General features: G+C 40.6%; 1 protein-coding gene across 25 annotated transcripts in view; it reads right to left on the minus strand.

Moving 5' to 3' along the window:
- The window catches only part of CCDC18 (coiled-coil domain containing 18), a 76157-nt gene that overhangs the window by 55093 nt on the left and 1440 nt on the right, over positions 1-19624 (minus strand). For 6 of the 25 annotated variants that reach the window (XM_043521498.1, XM_043521497.1, XM_043521496.1 and 3 more), the window contains exons 2-9: positions 12242-12392; positions 11886-12060; positions 11477-11647; positions 8281-8390; positions 6129-6257; positions 4876-4972; positions 2840-2961; positions 2110-2419 (exon numbers count right to left, since the gene is read on the minus strand). In XM_043521498.1, the coding sequence (XP_043377433.1) occupies positions 2110-2419; positions 2840-2961; positions 4876-4972; positions 6129-6257; positions 8281-8390; positions 11477-11647; positions 11886-12060; positions 12242-12375 (1248 nt within the window). In that variant the 5' untranslated portion in view covers positions 12376-12392. Of the gene's footprint in view, positions 1-2109; positions 2420-2839; positions 2962-4875; positions 4973-6128; positions 6258-8280; positions 8391-9579; positions 9645-11476; positions 11648-11885; positions 12061-12241; positions 12393-18679; positions 18843-18942; positions 19328-19624 lie in introns of those variants that run through there. The other 19 variants (XM_037906628.2, XM_043521501.1, XM_037906625.2 and 16 more) reach the window with 15 other exon arrangements.

Raw genomic sequence — 19624 nt, forward strand, 5'->3', positions numbered from 1 at the left:
TATGTCCAAATAAATCTGTTAGTTTTTAAGGTGCCACCTGACTCCTTGTTGTTTTTGTGGATACAGACTAACACTGCTATCCCTCTGATACATTTTATAGACCGTTCCTTGTTCACCACAAGCAGCTACATCCTCTGCTTGTGTTGCCAGATCATGAATATAATGTTGTTTGTCCGCTCTCACAAGGCATTTGACCTCCTGGTGTGCCTTGCTATACTGCTCATGGTATCTGTCCTTTACCTTCTGGGATTGTGTGTCTAAACCTTTTTTCTTCAGAGCTCATTTGGTTTCTACAGCGTTCTATGTGCTGGGTATAATCCACACCTTCCTTCTGCCTGTAGCCTAGACAGGCTTCACTGCTCTGTTTATGAATTGCTGTTACTTTGTCCCACTTCTTGTTGATCTCCTCATCTGCATTCCCCTCCTTTTCATCAAGGTCTGCAAGTGCCTGAAACCTGTTCTTTAACTGCAGAATGACACGCTAAAGTCCCCTGAAACACAGAAAGCCTTCAATGTCATAACGCCTATGTCCCTTGTTTGGTGGACCCAGACTTCTCAGTTTTAGCTTCATGGAGGATGTCACAAGGTGGTGGTTGCTGCCAACATCTGCACCCCTTCTCACTTTCACATCTGTCAGTGAGCGTCGCCATTTGCCATTTACCATATGGTCAATCTGGTTCTTATCTCTGCCATTTAAAGAACACCATGTCAGCTTATGAATTTCACAATGTTGAAATGAGTTCCGCCAATGACTAGGTCATTTATATTACAGAAAACAACAAGCTTCTCTCCGTTTTCATTCATGGTGCCACACCCATGTCTTCCCATTGCTCTGTCCTTGTTTGTGTTGTCCTTACCCACCTCGGCATTCAGGTCTCCCATGACGATAGTTAGATCATGGCATGGTACTCTCTCCAACTCCATCTGTAAGGTAGAATTTGTCCTTTACGTCTTCATCACTGTCATTTGTCAGAGCATAGCACTGAATCAGGGTGATATTATTGTGTTTCCCTTTCAGTCTGGCTCTCATAAGTCTGCTGCTGATGGACTTCATTCCCTTCTTGAATGCTCCACTCCCTTTTTCAAAAGGATGGCAACACTCTCATGGTGTTGTCCATCATCCCATCCAGAATACAGCAAAGTTTCTCCTGAGGCTCTTGTTAATCTTCCTGATCCCATCCATCTGCTCTCGCTGACACCCAAAATGTGTAAGCTGTAGCATCTCATCTCTGCTGTGACCTGAGCTAGCTTTCCTATTCCATACATTGTCTGTACATTCCAAAAAACAAGTATGGTTTTTGTCTTGGTGTTGAGCACTTCAGTCTTCATGCCAGTGGCTTCCTTTTGGCTTTCACCACAGGCAGTCATACAGGTCATGGACTCCTGAAGGCCATCACACACAGTAATGGTCGAACTCTTCATCGCTGTTTCCATAACATATTTTGTTTTTTTATGGGAGAGGGTTGTTAGCCCAGACCAATCCAGCATGGTTGAACCTATTAGGAGCAAAAAGCGCCGCCTGCCACCCCCATCCCCACCCCCCCCACACACACTCACACAGACTCTGGGGATCATTAGAGCACGCAAGCTGTCCCGCCATGACAAGGCACAGACACCAGAAGTTTGCCATTCAGAAAATGTATCTACAAGCTCCGTTTGTCAGCAAGTCTCTCCCTTGCTCTCACTGCTCCACGCCCCCTGTTGAGGCTGTTACAGAGGATACACCTTCACCATCTGGTAAACCTCATGCTGTTCAACAGACAGGAGCCCCAGTACCACACTGTATTACTTAGTTGTGTTTTGGAGAGTAAGTCTGCCACTGAAGAATTAGTGCAGGCCACAGAGGGAGGCAGGGTACAAAACTAGACAGATATCTGCTCCAGTACTGCAGTTTCTACATTCTTGAGAGTTCAGACACACACGTTCTTGATTCAGCTAAAGTAAAATGTTTAATTAAACATTACTGTATCTTCATCAGTGCATTTTGGAAGCAGAAAAAACAGTATACAGACAGCCCCTAATAATATAAGCAACATTTCCAGATAGTACCAGATTAGGATTCTACAAGGTGCACAATACAAATTTATAATGATTTATCAATTACTGTACCTCTTTAGATGTACCTAGCGACAACTGGGAGATAATAGTTTCCAAGGTGCTCAGTTCTTCTCTTGAATCCTCAATTTCTTGATGACATAATTTTAGGCGATCATTTTGCTGTGCAATAAGTGCTTTTAGCTCTGCATTTTCACTTACTAGGGCACTTTTCTCTTTAAGTACTACTACTTTGTCATTAAGTTCACCCTCAAGCTTCAGGATCTTCTGTTCAGACTGTGTAAGCTGTGACACAATTTCAGTGTTTTTTGCCTCTAGACTCTTCATCTCTTCTTTTGCACTACGGTTCTCATCCTTTAATTGGCTACAAAAAACAAAACAAATAGATATAGATATACACACACACAATAAAGGCTAGTTCAACAAAAACTCTAGAAGGCTGGAGTTTTGCTAGGACTTTGGCTATCAGATACTGGCAGAAAGGCACCCCACACAAAAATTGATTAATTGTCTTCGTTCATCGGGGAGTCTAAAAGAGACTAACTTCTCAGTAGTCTTTTCTCAGTGCCAAAAGCAGAGAAGCTAAGGAATAAAACAACATGGAGACTAGATTATCCTCTCATTCTTGGGATTGGTCCCTCCAGTTAAAGGCTGAAATGTTGTCAGGGTGCTGAGAGATATGCCAATGCCACTGTAACTATTTTGAAGATAGAGAAATCCAGAAACATGGTAAAACTGAGATATATCAATTTAAAAAAAAAATAATAATAAGGAACACTTTTACCTTAATTGTTCCTTTGTGATTTCAAGTTCGTTTCTATAGGCAACACATTTTTCATGCAACTTTTCTTTTTCTTTTACACAATTAATTAATTTTTTCTCTAAAGTTTCTTCTTCAGCTTGAACCTTAAAAAACATTGTTGTATAATGATGAAAACAATGATTTAAGCCACAAATAATCAAAGAATATTCTGACAAAGAATAGACAAATTAAGCTGCTTTATATTGCAAAGATTGCTACTATCTCATTTCCTTTAGACAGACAAGTAACCATACTGAGTGCTGTTCTGAGGCATGGGAGAGCAGGAAGAAAGCTTTTTCTTTAGTTGACAAGGAAAAAAAGTAAGAATCTCTTTGGTATTTTAGGGCCTACTTTTGGTCAGCAGGGATGTCAAGGTATGCAGCACAGTCTTGCCAATCTCCATGACCAAAGAAGCTTAACCAATGGCAAATTCGCCTTCAGGGGCAACTGCTGAAGGCTTATGTGATTCCTTGACTCCTTTTCCTACCCAAGAGAAAAAATTACAGACTTACACCGTAATAGCCATGGAAGGTAAAATTAGGGACAAACCATCCATGCTCAATTTCTCCTCAACTTTGCTCCCGGCATGGGTTCCTCTGGATAATTTATAGACAGCCAGGAGGGACTAAAAGGCGGCCACCCTAATTTAGTACTCACAGCTAAGAGAATGCAGCGAACGTGAATAAGACAGTTTTGTTTACATGTCAGATAAAAGGGGTTTTCAGCCAGCAGATTCCACATGAGGAATAGACTACCTAGCAAAAATGGCCATACTTACTATTTTTTAATTTAAAACACACTATGGACATATAATCTATCTATGGAAGCTATTTGTTTTCTTGATAGCTATAATGAATAAGTAGGTATTCCTGCTGGAGGCATGGGATGGATTAGTCAAGCCTAGGTTTCCCTTCATCCTAATTTTGCATTGACCTCCTTAGAATTTTCAAGGCGTATTCTTGAAACAGAAAGAAAAAGCTTGGTTGCAAGAGTTCAGAGCTTACTTTATAACTAAAAGGAGAAAAGGTGAGTTGTGTGTGATAATATATTTGTATGATACTGTTGTTGTTTGGGTTAAACCTCATCTAAATTGTTGTGACAGCCACCCCTCACTTAAGATACCTGTGAAAGACAGCTATGGAGCTCCAATTAAGACAAAGGGGGTACGTGAGCCCACGCAGTAAGCAGACTTAGTGAGTGAAGGGCTCCATATAGTCTCTGACTAAGGGAATGGGTGTGAGGGTGAGGGGGAAAGAAAGAGAGAAAGAAAGAGAAAGAAAAAAAAAAAAAAAAAAAAAAAGAGAGAGACACGCAGGTCAAACTGAAGGACCACAGAGACATGCAGAAAGAAATCCAGACACAGACAGCCTGAACAAGCTGTCTGAAAGAGTTTGGTGCTATGAGCAAAGAAACCATCTCATTTATTTTGTTCCTTCTATGTTGAGAGAAACAGGACTTTGGACATTCTTTGTAAACAAACAAGATTACATCAAAGCCACCAGACCATTGTCAATTTCTCCACCCAACTGGAACAATCCGCAGGGCCACAAACTTTGACTAGTCACTTGGGTCAAAAAGGGTAACAATACTTATCAAGCACTCTAAACGACAGTTTTTTCCAAAGTCTCCCTATATACTGTTAATGCTGCTTATGAGAGTTGCTTTCCCACTGTAGCCATGGCACAGGGAACAGAAAACCTATTCTAATAGTTTGTCCCTACCATGGGTACAGTGATGCAGCAAATTCACTTAAGAAGCCTTTGTGATTAAAAAAGTATAAATAAAAATTTCTTCTGCTAACCCTTTGAATGTGGGGCTGGCTACAAATATGTTTTATTCACACACTTCAGAAATGTTGGCTAAGTAAAATAAGTTACAGTAGGCTTCCTTCTACCCCATTTCTTATACAATGGAACCAAGGCTGTTGACATTTAGCATTTAGATATGACCAAATGGATTCCAGTTTCCATTTTAAATCCAAATTGCATGGCCAAAAACTACAGATAATCAAGTCTTACCTTTTCAAGTTTTTCAGTTATTTTCTCTCTGTATTTTTTAAAAGCTTTCGTCAGCTCTTCAGCATTAAACAGAGCCTCGTTTCTTTGCTGTTCAGCTCTACAAAAAAAAAAAGTGTCATATTTTTAAATACTGGTACAATACTGATATAACTATCTCCCCAAATTACCCAAACTTGAAATACAAAGAATAAATTAACAGCATAGGGTAACTGAGCTTCCTTTCAACTTTCCAGTTCTTTTAGATACAACTTTTTAAATGAAATGGACTTTAACTTATCACATGAATTACTGCTTCATGTTTAAAAAAAATTAGGCATATCTGCAAATATATTAAATAAGCTACATCCAAGCAATAATAAGGCTAAGAATTTAAGAGCAAAATCACTGCTGTACCCCTTCAAGCCCTGGATCCACATGGCATCCACTACATTCAAATCCAAATACATCTTTGATTGTGAAAGTGCAATTACATAAACGGATTAGTGCCTACCCGTTTTATTTCTTCCTCTCTTTTGTCTTTAAAAAAGAAAATACTATTACTGCACTGTTAAGCCTGAGAGATGCTTCCAAACCTTTGGAAATTCAAAAGATATTATACCCACAGCAAGACTGACTGTCACATTACATTTAAGTGGTATTTTTGATAACTCTTTATGATCTCAATCTGGCAAAAATTTACATATGTAAAGAACTTTACGCACTGAGTAGTCCTAATGACTTCACAGGGACTACTCTGAGTGTGTAAAGTTAAACAGATGCATAAGTCTTTGCAAGCTCAGGGTCTATATTTTTACATTTATGCTTCCATACAAGTGTAGTGTGGATGAGTTAAAATTATTGTAGCAAAAATAGACTTTGAACATGTATTTCAACTTTCACCTGAGCATTGCATCATCGGGGTTTTTTTGTATTTACAAAAAAAAGAAAAAAAGTTTATTTAGCTAACCTATCGCTGCCAAATAAAGGTGTGTTTTAATGAGTGATACTGGGACAGGGATCATTGGATATTGCCAGGATAAAAAAAAAAAAAAAGACACCGCTCAAATTTAAATTAAAAATAATAATAATAATAATCTTGCAGGTCACCTTTAAACAAACTTGATTTTCCTCCCTTTTTCATTTACAATACACCCATAAAGAAAAGACAACTTGGTGGCACAAAATAATATTTAATAATTGGAGAGGGGGCATTTGCTCATTGGTAAAATATTTTCTACTAAAAAAGTTTTGCTTGTTTTTAATTATATAATCACCTCTTCCCTTGCTTGCTTCGATCAATTAAATCCATTTTCAATTTTTTATATTCTTCTTTAAACCTTTGCAAAATGTGTTCTTTTTCTACCACCATTTTCTGGCTTTGCTCTAATTTATCTTCTGCATCTCTAGAAAAAGAAATTAAGAATTATTAGACTACAACTTTTTTTAAAAAAAAATTAGCAAGTAGCTTTTTATATCAGAAGCATTTGGTTTAGTGGATAGATACCAAATAGCACCTTTTTTTTTCCCTTTTCCATATATGAAGTTCAATAGGAGGACTAGCTAGTCCGATATATGGGAAATCATTTTACCAGCCTCTCTATCCAAAGAAAGCAACAATCCTGTATTTGAGCTAATACAATAAGGACTATCCCAATTAAAGATATTAAAATTAATAAAGTTACTTATTTTGTAAAGTAAGTTTTGCCTATTTTCATCCTTATTAAACTGCGTATTGAGATTTTAATGAATTTGTGGTAGGAATTTTCATTTACTATCTGTTTGTACAGCTTCCAGCACAGTGGGGCCCTATCTTGGTCCAGGCCTCTGGTTACCACTGCAATACAAATATATAACAACATAATAGTAATAATAAATAATAAATAATAAAATAATAATAATAATAATCAGGAAAGTCACCTTACACAAAATTCAGAGTCAATTTATAAGCAGGCTTGGCAGAATTTGATTTATATAATTTTGAGAGATAATATAAATATTTAAGGACTTTCTTAAATTTTTATTTATTTAAATTTTCAGTTGCAGAAAATTACGTGGAGGAGGTCAGACAATTATTTAACGACAAAAGACATTGAGATTCAAAAAGTTAAGAGTTTTATAAACCATTACCACACAAACTGTCAACATCACATGTCAAATATCATTAACTCAACAAATCATACCTGTTTTTACTATTCATTTGCTAGTCCATTTCTAACAAGCCTAATTCAAAAGTCTAAATCACTGGATTTTGACTCTAATAAGTTCTTAAGCAACATTTTTCTTACTTTCCGATCAGAAAATTTCAATCATCATCCATGGAAATATTTTTTCGGTGATTTGTGTGTGTATGGTGAAATTGATGTTTACCGACATTTATTGATAAAAATTTGATCCTTCCAAATCTGTTTATAAGACACTGCCTTCATTTGTATATAATCATTATAGAGGTACACAGTAGTGACCAGTGGAATATCTGTTTTATCCTTAGCAATGCAGGGGACAGAGGACTGAGTGTGTTCTTGTGATAGCCCTGCCACACTAAGTGCAAAGGAGATCTTAGTGCTCTATCATGCATCATTAGTTTAAAAAAAACCACAGATATATAAAACAACGTAAAATATATTTGCAAAGAAAGTGTCTCAACTTGCTTCCATAACAGGGTTTGCAACAGCTGTGTATCCCTCTGTTTTATGTGGATGAGAAGAATAAAGTGTTACTGCGAAAGTGGAGGACTTTTCGTATTTGTTTGCCAGGAGAAATTTTGTCTGTTTTTTTAAAGTATTCTATGGTTTTGAAGATTACAAGTGTGTCCAAAAGGGCCAAATCTAATGCTACTTACACAGACAATGATAAATCTGCTTCAGCAGGGAGATCAACTTCTTACAGTATACTTAAGCAAATGAAGCATGTAAGTCAATGTGTGGCTCTAGTGACTGACAACTTTTGGGGACAAGCAGGACACTTTGCTTAGGTAAGTTTTATTTGGACAGCCATGATTGATTCTAGTGTAGTAAGTGGATATATCTGAGAAGACAAAAAGTTTGCTCATTGTACAATGGGCACAAATGTCTATATTCCTGCAATGTATATATAATCTCAATGGTAGGAGCACATTTATGTTTACCCCAGGTTATAAACTAGTTATTTATTTTAGAATTCTTTAGTTTGTTTATTTTACTGAATCTTCATCAATTACTTTTAATTCTTAGAACACATTTCATCATATCTTACGTACACTAATATAAAAACACCAATATAACACACATAATCGGCAACTTCTCAAGGACAGATTTCAAAACTCCGTAATGGTTCTGATGAAAAGCACTAGATTTGGAAGCAATCAGTTTTTCCCAGGAACAGGAAATATGGTGAATTAAACAAGTAGACCAAAAGGTTTATAAGTGAGGGGAAAAGTACATTTACTACCTCAGGACTTTATCTTGAGCCGTAACTTCTGCTTCCAAATTTGCAATCTGTTCTTCTAACATAGGAATACTGACTGAATGTGTACCTAAAGCTGATTCAAGAAAAGAGATCTGAAATATAAACATATTTGGGACTTCATTAAAATTTGCAAACATACCCTACAATGAATTGTGCCAAAAGGTTGTTGCATAATTGAATGACATTGTTTGCCTAACCCTGCTATAGAAATTGCCAGGACATTTCCACACCATATTCACTCTGACTTCAAGCTTTCCCTTCAGTTTTGCACAATACCAGTTCCATAAATACCATTCCTCTCTGAGACAACTGTAAACAAATTCTTTTTTAACATACCAAAACAATTTTTTCCTCCAAAAATTAATATTCCTCCATTTTCCCCTTACAAGCCAGAAAAATAAGTACCGTATATACTCGATCATAAGCTGGTTTGTTTATAATCCGACCCCCCAAGATGGCGAAGTAAAAATGGGCAATTTTTATGACCCATTCATAAGCCCACCCTATAATTCCGGGGTCGGCAAACTTTGGCTCCCAGCCCATCAGGATATGCTGCTGGCAGGCCGAGATGGCTTGTTTACCTCGAGTGTCCGCAGGCATGGAGGTAAACCTAAAGTAAACAAAGTGTCCCGGCCCACCAGCTGCTTACCCTGACAGGCCAGGACAGCAACTGGTGGGGAAATTTTTTTGGGAGGGGGGAGGGGGGAGAAGCTGGGGGTCAAGGGAGTAACCCCTGTGACCACCCCCCATATGACCCCACCCCTAGCCCAGGACCCGCACACTGTTCCCATCCTCTCTCTTCCCACCTTAGCTGGGGCGGGCTAGGGGATGTCGTCTCTGGCCTGGCCAGAGCTGCTCCGGCAGCCTGGCCGCAGCCTACCAGCCCCGGAGCTGCAGCTGCTTCAGAGGTTGGGGGAGAGCAGCATTGCCAGAAGTGGAGAGACTCTGGCCCCGCCTCTTCCCTTCTGGCTGTGCTGCCTCTCCTTGCCCCCTCTCTTGGGGGAAGGGGCTGTCTCCCACCTCTCCCACTCTAAAACCGTTCATAAGCTGGCCCCCTTCTCTGATGCTTCCTTTTTTTACTAAAAAAATTCGGCTTATGAACGAGTACATATGGTAGTTTGTTCTTTGCCCTCTCACTCCCACTAGCTGTTATCCCTTCCTCTTTGTTTTTTCTCCAACATCACTTGTCCTCTGCATAGAGTCTGAGAAGCACAGTTGCAAATTATAATATACTATAATATTTATTCTGCAGACCAACATGCACACAATAGAGTGGCTTACTTCTCAGTAACTGCGTTTCACAATATTCCTGCAATGCTGTAGTCTGCAAAGATTTTAGTAAGATTCTGTGTAAACAAGCAAAACAGTATTTCTTTAATTCAAGTATCCGTATTTTTTAAATATATGTGTAAATTATATTAACAATCTACCTCTCTCCATGGTCTGCAATATTTCCTCATAACTCATCTTCACTTTCTCTACACATCAGACATATTGCTCTTTATTTGGAAATAAGACCAGCCTTCTTCAGTTCTCATTGTTAATATGTATATAGGAGCCCAATTTGTCTCAGGCAGATATACTGCAAATATATTTATGTATTATGCTAAAATAATTTATCAAGTTACTTCCTGTATAGGTTACAGGGCATCCTTATTACTAGGCTTAGATTGTAAGCTTCTGGGGGCAGAGACTGCCATTTTGTTATGTTTGTACAGCACTTAGAACAATGGGTCCTTGACTAGGGTTCCTACGTGCTACTACTATACAAATAAATAATAGATTATTTATAGATTTTAAGTAGATTAATCCAAGGTGAACCGGTATATTCTACTCAAAACTACAATATAGTTACCAGTGATTTATTTTTCTAAGATATTTTGTGTTGCTAGAGACCACGTATTCATCCTTTACTCCTGGGGGGCGGATTCGGCATTACTATGCGCCTGCAGAAAATGCCCCCCCCCCCCCCCCCCCGCCCCAAATTCCTGTGCTTCCCTGTAGAAAACAGCAGGGAAGCAAAGTGAAGAGGGGGGTGGAAGGGGAGGAGAGATGACCATGGGTGCAGGTTTTTGGGAGGATTGTCCCCTCCAAACAGAGGTGAGGCATGGTAGGAGGCACACGGGTTTATGTGCCACTGCCTCCTGCCCCCCATTTCTGCAAGTGCAGAGCTGCCCAGCTGAAGGAGGATGCCTCTCCGCTCCAGACTCTGCGGCTGAACACTGACTCCTGGGTTCCAGTGCCAGTCGTGCTCCCCTCCTGTGTGCTGGGAGCCTTCCTGTTTTCTGTGCAAATGGGGGGGGGGGGGGAGAGGCAGTGGGGAAGAAAGGGAGGGTGGAATAGGACAGAAGGAGGAGAATGTGGGCAGGGGGATAGAGAAGAAAAAGGGGATAAGAGAATCATGGGGGGGGGGGGGGAAGCAGGAGCCCTCGGCAGACAGCTGAGGCTACCCCCTTAAGGAGGCTCAAACCCTCACCCTGACAAACCCTACCCCCACACACACCTGGACTCCTCTGACAAATCCCCACCCCCAGTCCCCCACCCCACTGATCCCGAACCAGCTGCACCTGGATCCTCTGCAGAGTCCCACACGCCCAGCACCCAGACCCTCCCACTGAGCCCCCCCGCACACCTAGACCCCCCCCCAACTGAGCCCCATATTTCCACACCCAGACCCCGCCCCGTGCTGAGCCCCAACCACCTTCACCTGGATCCCCAGCAGAGTCCCATTGCCCCTGCACCCAGAATCCTTCAATGAGCCCCTGTGCATCCAGATCTCCCCCTGAGCCACATGCACCCAGATTGCCCCACACAGAAACCTCTCACCCCACACCTGGATCTCCCCACACTAAGCCCCTCTACACTTGAATCCTGATGGGCTGAGCCTGCCCACCCACACCTGGCGCAGAGTCCCAGGGTGTTTCTGGGGCAGGTCCAGCCCTTACACTGTGTCAGGGTCAGGTTCAGCCTCACTGCCAAGTCTGTGATCGGAGGAAGGGTGGGGGCTTCAGGGTGATCTCCCACCTCAGTGCAGCCAGTGGCCTATGCGCCCCACTGCCATATTGGAGCCACATTTATTTATTTATTTGACAAATAAAATTTGCAGAATTTTAAAATATTGTACATATAATTTTTAGGTACAGAATTCTCCCAGGAGTAATCCTTCTAAGATACTCACTCTCGTTTTTGACTGAGTCAGTTCAAAGTTGATAGTTTCAATTTTATTCATTAGACAGTGGTTCTGGGAAGTAAAAGATGCATTTTGCTCTCGAAGGGTGTTCAGCTTCTCTCTAAGATGCTCATTTTCTTGTTCCATACTTTTATTAAAAGGAGCGGACACTGGGTAAGACTTGAGGTTAAAAAAAAATATATATGTATATCAACAATGCATCTTTGTAGGCCAATCTTACTTAAGTCATAGAAATAATATGTTTAAAAAGTTATCAGCAATATGTTACCATGCCTAACTCCCCAGTGCTTACTATATATTAGCTGAGAAGCCTACAAATGAAAGGGTAAAGTCAAATGTTCATAAAAATCACAAATGTGTAAAACAAACATGGCACCAAAAATAAATAAATACTTACTTTGGTTTGGGATTTTCTTTGAGAATCCCTGCTCTGGTGGGACATTTTACCAGCACTCTTATGAGCTGAATAATTTTGAAATTCAGTGCAGCTCGGCTCATCAAGATCTTCCAGTGTTAGTCCAACAAACTCACTGAAATGAGAGCTGTGGACAGATTGTTCACTCGAACTAGTACTAGGATACAAAAACAAAACAATAATAAGCATTCCCCCTCCAGTAGTGTTTTTACCAAATATAACAGAAACAAAACACAAAGAAAGACAATGAGTTACAATAATATAATGAATAATACAGATTTAAACTACTGGAAAGACTTACGGCCTAGTTCTCTTCTTTCTTTTAAATACACACATACCTGGAAAGCTCTTCCCCTAGATTTTGTAGATTTCTCTCAGTCTTCCTCAGTTGATTCCTTAATGCCTCTACATTTGCAAGCAAGAGTTCTTCATCATCATCTTTTTTATGGTAAATCCATAAATTGGATTCCATTGGTACTCTACATTTGTCTAAAATAAATTTAATATTAAAATTTAGTTTGTCATCATTGTACACTATTTCTAGAAAGTAGCAGATATTTTTTCAATATTTTAAAAGGTTTTATGTATACTTGTTTTCCTTACATACAGTACATGCGAAGTCTCACTTATTGCCTCCTTTCATACCATTAAAAACTTGAAAGCATATCTATATACAATTGTTTTTACTTAGCTATTTCTTTATTCTCTTTGTTAACAAATATATTTGTGTTTTAATACGCACATCTTTCCTACGCCTGAGAAGTGACAGGAATGAGCATACTAGGGTTACTAAGTACAAATAGCTGAAGAATAGATTTATTTTCTAAAAAAGAAATAGAATAGAATGAAGAATTGGCTTATGATCTAGAAAATATGTACTGTTGATAGTCATTAGGCACATCTGCTCTTTTCAATTAAAGAAACGCTGCACAAAATAAAAAAATATTTAACTCTCAGTGCATCTCACTTACTTAAGAAAGGCCTGAGTGAACATCAGGGTGGATAAAAATCAATTATTTAAAAAAAAAATTGGATTTTATTTAAATCAGGTTTTTTTTGATAAAGTGCTTTTTGAGGGTGGAAAAAAAAAACCTATCTAAAGACAGTTTAAATTAAGATACATTATAGCTCAAAGAGATCTCATCATGGAATAGGAATTATAAATTCTAATTCTATAGTATGAAACAATATATTCATGTAATGTTTAAGAAAAGTTTTGAAAATGAGTTCCAATAGTTCATGGATTAGGGACCCAATTTTATGGAGTTCCAGGGGCTTCTGTATAGATTATTTAGGTTAATCTTTCTATCTACCCAAGGGGACTCAGTGCTCAGTCTAGAAGATACCATCAGAGAGGCTCAGTTTTGCAGTTCTCAAACTGTAGATTTGTGTCTCCAGAGATAACATGCTTGTTAACAGCAAAAATGTTTTAAATAAATAATATACAGAAGTGAGAAATAACAGAGCTCAACCCTATTGTCCCTCTGCAAATTTGTGTACAGAGAGTCAATCCCTTACCTCTCTCTAAAAGTGAAAAGTTTCAAAAAGTTCAATGAATAGAAGATTGTTCAGGGTGGTATAGATCTGGACAAGGAGAAGAAGCCTGGAGATAAATGTGAGAAGGGAGGGACAGGCAGCAGAAACAAAAGTGAAACTGTTTGAGCAGCATATTCCAGAAGTCTTGAGGTCTTTCTGAGTGTAGCCTTCATTGATTTGAGATCTACCATACCATTCTCTCACTAGAAGGGAAAACCTAAAATGGCAGCAGGCCATAAAAGAGACCCAGTTTGGGAATATTTTAATGAAGTTCCTCTACCTGTGGGTAAGACAGGCATGCATGCAAAATGCAAACAGTGCAACAAAGAAACGCAAGGCCTGGTTGCCCAAATGAAACAACATCATGAGAAGCGCTCCTTCTCAGGAGGAAGCTGCGCTGAAGATTATGAAAGGAACATGTCTGAACATGCAGCATCTTCAGGCGGTTAAACTTTTTTTATTTCATACTTCTTTCTTAAGGACTACCCATCTTCCTTCTAGACTTGAATTCTCATGTTTGAACAAAAAAAATATAGCTGTTACTCTAGTGTACTATCATTTTAGATGCAGTTGTGATAAAAAATAAATAGCTGAAATAGGCAGAACTTCCTTTTACAATTTCACCTTTAAAGTAGTACTGAGTGTCAGTGAATGCAATGAGGAATACTAAATAAGCAGTATGGTAATAATAATTAAATAACTGCATTGACTTATTTTGTTTATGAGAATCCATCCTCAACATACAGGATTCTGAAGACTATCCACCTTCAAGATCACCATCATTTTCTATAGTTTCAGAGTTATCTGCCAATGATAGTGTTTCAGTCACATCATATATTTCACATAGCCACAGTAGCAAAAAGAAAAAGAATTCTCCATCATCCAGAAACAATCACAGAAAAATTTGTGATAAAACCCAGAAAATTACAAAAAGAGGTAATTGATGAAAAAATTGCCCGGTTTGTTTATGCAACAAACTCTCCTTTCCGTCTGATTGAGAACCCACACTTCATTAACACGGTTCAGTCATTAAGACCAGGATATAGTCCACCCAAAGGAGATGTCACAGGCAAATTGCTGGATAAAGCATATGAAAGAGAAACTGAGCAGCATGCAAAAGGTCTAGTGGGTAAAATTGTTAACCTGAGTCTTGATGGATGGAGCAATGTCCACAATGATCCTGTTGTATGTGCTTGTGTGACAACAGAAGAAAGTAATGTCTTCCTTACAGAAACAATTGATACATCAGGAAATGCACACATAGCAGAACACTTACAAGAAGTGACTGTAAAAGCTATAACAAACTGAAAAAAAATTCAAATGTCTAGTACGCAGCTTGGTCACAGACCATGCTGCAAATGTATCCAAGATGAGAAGAAATTTAGAAGAGAGTCCCAAACTAATAACATACAGTTAAAGTGCTCATTTGATGCACCTCCTAACCAAAGACTTCAGTGTTCCAGAAATAAAGGTTAATGTTGTTGAAATTGCAAAATACTTCCGTAACAACCACTTTGCAGCACCTGCTCTGAAAAAAGTGGAAGGAACCAAACTAACTCTCCCACAAGATATGTGATGGAACTCAGTAATGGTCTGTTTTGAGCACTGTATCAAGAACTGGCCTAATCTGATGACAGTTTATGAACAAAATCGTGAAAAAATAGATGGCACTGTCACAGCCAAAGTGCTCAACATTTGGCTTAAGAGAAATCTTGAACACATGCTGAGTACCCTGAAGCCTATTTCTATATCCTAGAACAGTGGTTCCCAAACTTGTTCCGCCGCTTGTGCGGGGAAAGCCCTTGGTGGGCCAGGCCAGTAAGTTTACCTGCCGCGTCCGCAAGTTCGGCCGATCGTGGATCCCAGTGGCCGCAGTTCACTGCTCCAGGCCAATGGGAGCTGCTGGAAGCGGCAGCCAGTAAGTCCCTCGGCCCACGCTGCTTCCAGCAGCTCCCATTGGCCTGGAGCAGCGAACCACGGCCACTGGGAGCCGCGATCGGCCAAACCTGTGGACGCAGCAAATAAACAATCCGACCCGGCCCGCCAGGGGCTTTCCCTGCACAAGTGGCGAAACAAGTTTGGGAACCACTGGCCTAGAACAAAATGCAAGGAAATAGCTGTTATGTTGCTGATGCTGTTCAGAATTGGAAGGAATTGAGTGAGATCTTAAAAAAGAAATATGCAACGACGGAATTAAATTACAAGCATTAAAAAAACAAATGGGACAAACACAATCTCCAGCTCATTTTCTTGCAAATGTTCTCAATACTCGGTACCAGGGTCAAACTTTAACTGCTGAAGAAGAGGAGTTGGCTATGACATGGACATCCAACAATCATCCATCCATAATGCCAACTGTAATAAACTTCAGAGCTAAGGGTGAACCATTCAAGAAATATATGTTTGCTGATGATGTTTTAAAGAAAGTCAGACCAGTGAACTGGTGGAAGTCACTTAAACACTTGGATTCAGACACTGTTGAAGTGATCATCTCACTTTTAACAGCAAAAACAATAAGGAGTCCTTGCGGCACCTTAGAGACTAACAAATGTACTTGGGCATAAGCTTTCGTGGGCTTTTAACAGCAGTAGCTTCTTCTGCCGGTGTAGAAAGAATATTTTCTTCCTTTGGACTAATTCCTTGCAAACTGATAAATCGTTTGGGACCTGAAAAAGCAGGAAAGCCTGTTTTTCTTTTCTAGATTATGAACAGGAAAATGAAGGTGAAGATGACTGAGTTAGCTGCAGAAGTCAATATTTTAAGTTTCTCATACTGACCTGGCTGACATAGTCATTTAATTTTTGTTTTGTTTTTTTTTTTTAAAAAAATATTTCTTTTAACTATTTTAGTTTAAAACAATTTTAATAAAAACAAACCTGATTTTAAAAAAAACTTGAATGCTTAAGTAAATTCAAAAATTCATGTGCTTGTTTTGTTAAACTATTATATGTTTGCTGTTGAAGAAAAAAAATCCAGAATACATAATGTTGTTGTTTTAGCCCTGGTCTACACTAGGACATTAGGTCGAATTTAGCAGCGTTAAATCGATGTAAACCTGCACCCGTCCACACAATGAAGCCCTTTATTTCGACTTAAAGGGCTCCTAAAATCGATTTCCTTACTCCACCCCTGACAAGTGGATTAGCACTTAAATCGGCCTTGCCAGGTCGAATTTGGGGTACTGTGGACACAATTCGACGGTATTGGCCTCCGGGAGCTATCCCAGAGTGCTCCATTGTGACTGCTCTGGACAGCACTCTCAACTCAGATGCACGATTGTTTGCCGTTGCTCTGACGCAGGGTGGGGCGACTGACGACACGCTTACAGGGTTGGCTTACAGGGAGTTAAAATCAACAAAGGGGGTGGCTTTACATCAAGAGTATGTCAGGCAGGACTTCACGGAGGGTTCCAATAAGAAATGGTGTACTTAAGTTATTGTTCTTATTGGAACAAGGAGGTTAGTCTGGCCTCTGATTGACACATGGCTAGATTTACCTCGCTGCACCTTCTCTGTGAGTGACTGCAGTGTGACCTAGAGGAATGAGTCCCCTAGACGGGGGTCGGGGGGGGGGTTTGCAAATGAATACAAAACAAATCTGGTCTATTTCTTGTTTTGATACACTCCATCTACCTTTTACATCTTTGGCTGGCAGCAGACAGTGCAGAAGGACTGCATGCCATCCACATCTCAGGGCTGCTCGGCAGAAGATGGTACAATAGGACTGCTAGCCATCCTCATCTCTTGCCTGCCCGGCAGAAGAGGATGCAATAGGACTGCTAGCAATCCATATCACCTGCCTGCTCATCATAAGATGGTTCAATAGGACTGACTGCAGGACTAAAGAGAATGACCTGATCAAGTCACTCCAAATTTAGTCCCTGCGCCCATGTCTGCCCAGACGCTCCTGATCGACCTCACAGAGGCGACCAGGAGCACCTGGGACATGACGATGACGGCTACCAGTCCTATTGCACCATCTGCTGCCATAAGGCAATGGGTTGCTGCTGCTGTGTAGCAATGCAGTACCGCGTCTGCCAGCAGCCAGGAGACATACGGTGACAATGAGCTGAGCGGGCTCCATGCTTGCCGTGGTATGGCATCTGCACAGGTAACTCAGGAAAAAAGGCGCGAAACGATTGTCTGCCCTTGCTTTCACGGAGGGAGGGAGGGAGGAAACGGGGGCCTGACGATATGTACCCAGAACCACCCGCGACAATGTTTTAGCCCTATCAGGCATTGGGATCTCAACCCAGAATTCCAATGGGCAGCGGAGACTGCGGGAACTGTGGGATAGCTACCCACAGTGCAACACTCCAGAAGTCGACTCTAGCCTTGGTACTGTGGAAGCACTCCGCCGAGTTAATGCACTTAGAGCATTTTCTGTGGGAACACACACACTCGAATATATAAAACCGATTTCTAAAAAACCGACTTCTATAAATTCGACCTAATTTTGTAGTGTAGACATACCCTTAGTTAAATAAAACAATTTAAATGTCTGTCTGGTGATGTTCTCTTCCTAATACAGCATGGCAAGAAAATCCTCCAAATATTAATGATTAACCTGTTGAATTGGAGATAGTTCACCTCCCAATGACGTCATAAATATCTGCTCCAATTACCTTTGGTAAATGAAATAACCAAACAATTATTCATTTTCTGATATAGCTGTAAAACTAATCTGAAAAGTTTTCAAAATAAATCACTTTAAAAATGTATCGGGTATAAAATGTATAAAAATGAAACCTACATCTGTGAGTTGTGAAGAATATGTATTAAAGGTTATAACAACCAAAAAGAATGCACTTTTATGTAGAAATCCATGATTAAATCAAGTCTTCCTGACTAGTGATTTAAATCATAATTTAAATCAATTTGATTTCAAATCCACCCTGGTGAACATGGACACTGTGAGGTGCCCTAATTTTTTTTTTGATCGAAGGCAGAAGTGAATTTCAGAACCCAGACCTCTCATATAAAAAACACAATGCCCTGAGCTCTCACAATTCAGATGGGGGACCATTAGCAAGTTAGCAACTACTTTCAGTGGTCAGAATGGTACACAAGGAGAGAATCGCCAGAACCCAAACCACATAGGAGTTTATAAGTGAAGACCCATGCATTACATTTAGACCAGAAAAAAAACTGATAGCCAGTACAATCTACACAGTACAACTGTTATGTGTGTCTCATGCAAGTATATTTAACTATGCTTTTATCACCCAGGTACCTGCATACCTAAGAACATCACTAATGGAACAAGATGTCATATTCTCCACTAGCTGAAGTTTCCATGTGATCTTCAACAGTAGCCCCACACGGAGTGCACCAGTGTCGTCCAGCAGCTCCCACTGGCCCGGAGCAGCGAACCGCGGCCACGGGGAGCAGCGATCGGCCGAACCTGCGGACGCGGCAGGTAAACAAACCGGCCCAGCGCGCCAGGGGCTTTCCCTGCACAAGCGGCGGAACAAGTTTGGGAACCACTGGTATAGTGGACTGACCTCTCATCTCACCCTTAAAGTGGCTCCTCCCAGTCAGGCTCAAGACACATTGGCAGGGAATTCTGTGGAGAGAGGCCTTCACCAGCGAGCATGCCCAGTGCCACTACACACATACACAGATTAGACAGGCAAACAGAAACAGGTGGGTGAGGAGGAAGAAAGCTTTATCCATACAAGTATCTGCAACAGCAGCAGAGAGGAAAGAAACCTTGCATGGTGCTTTCTTTACCCTTGTGTGTCGTTGCCCCCGGATCTTCTGCTCCCAGCACCAGCCCTGCCTCTAGGACTGAGCCCCTCCTACCCAGCCCATAGGAATTTTTTTAAGTGCAAGATCGCTTTCTGAATTTAAGTGCAACACAGGATCTACCCTGCACCTTCCCTGAGGCCCTGCCCCGCTCACTCCATCCCGCCCTCCCCCCATCGCTTGTTCTCTCCCACCCTCACTCACAGTTTCACCAGGTTGGGGCAGGGGGTACTGGAGGGGGTGCGGTCTTTGGAGTGTGGAGGGGGCTCCAGGCTGAGCCTGGGCAGGGGTACAGGAGGGGATGAGTGTGAAAGCTCTGGGACAGACTTTGGGTGCAGGAGGGGGGCTCTGGGATGGGGCAAGGGGTTGGGATATGGGAGGGGCGCGGGCTCCTGTTGGGCAACACTTACCTCAGGTGGCAGCACAGCAGGGCTAAGG

The sequence above is a fragment of the Chelonia mydas genome, chromosome 8 (genome assembly GCF_015237465.2).
Source record: "Chelonia mydas isolate rCheMyd1 chromosome 8, rCheMyd1.pri.v2, whole genome shotgun sequence".
Lineage (NCBI taxonomy): Eukaryota > Metazoa > Chordata > Testudines > Cheloniidae > Chelonia > Chelonia mydas.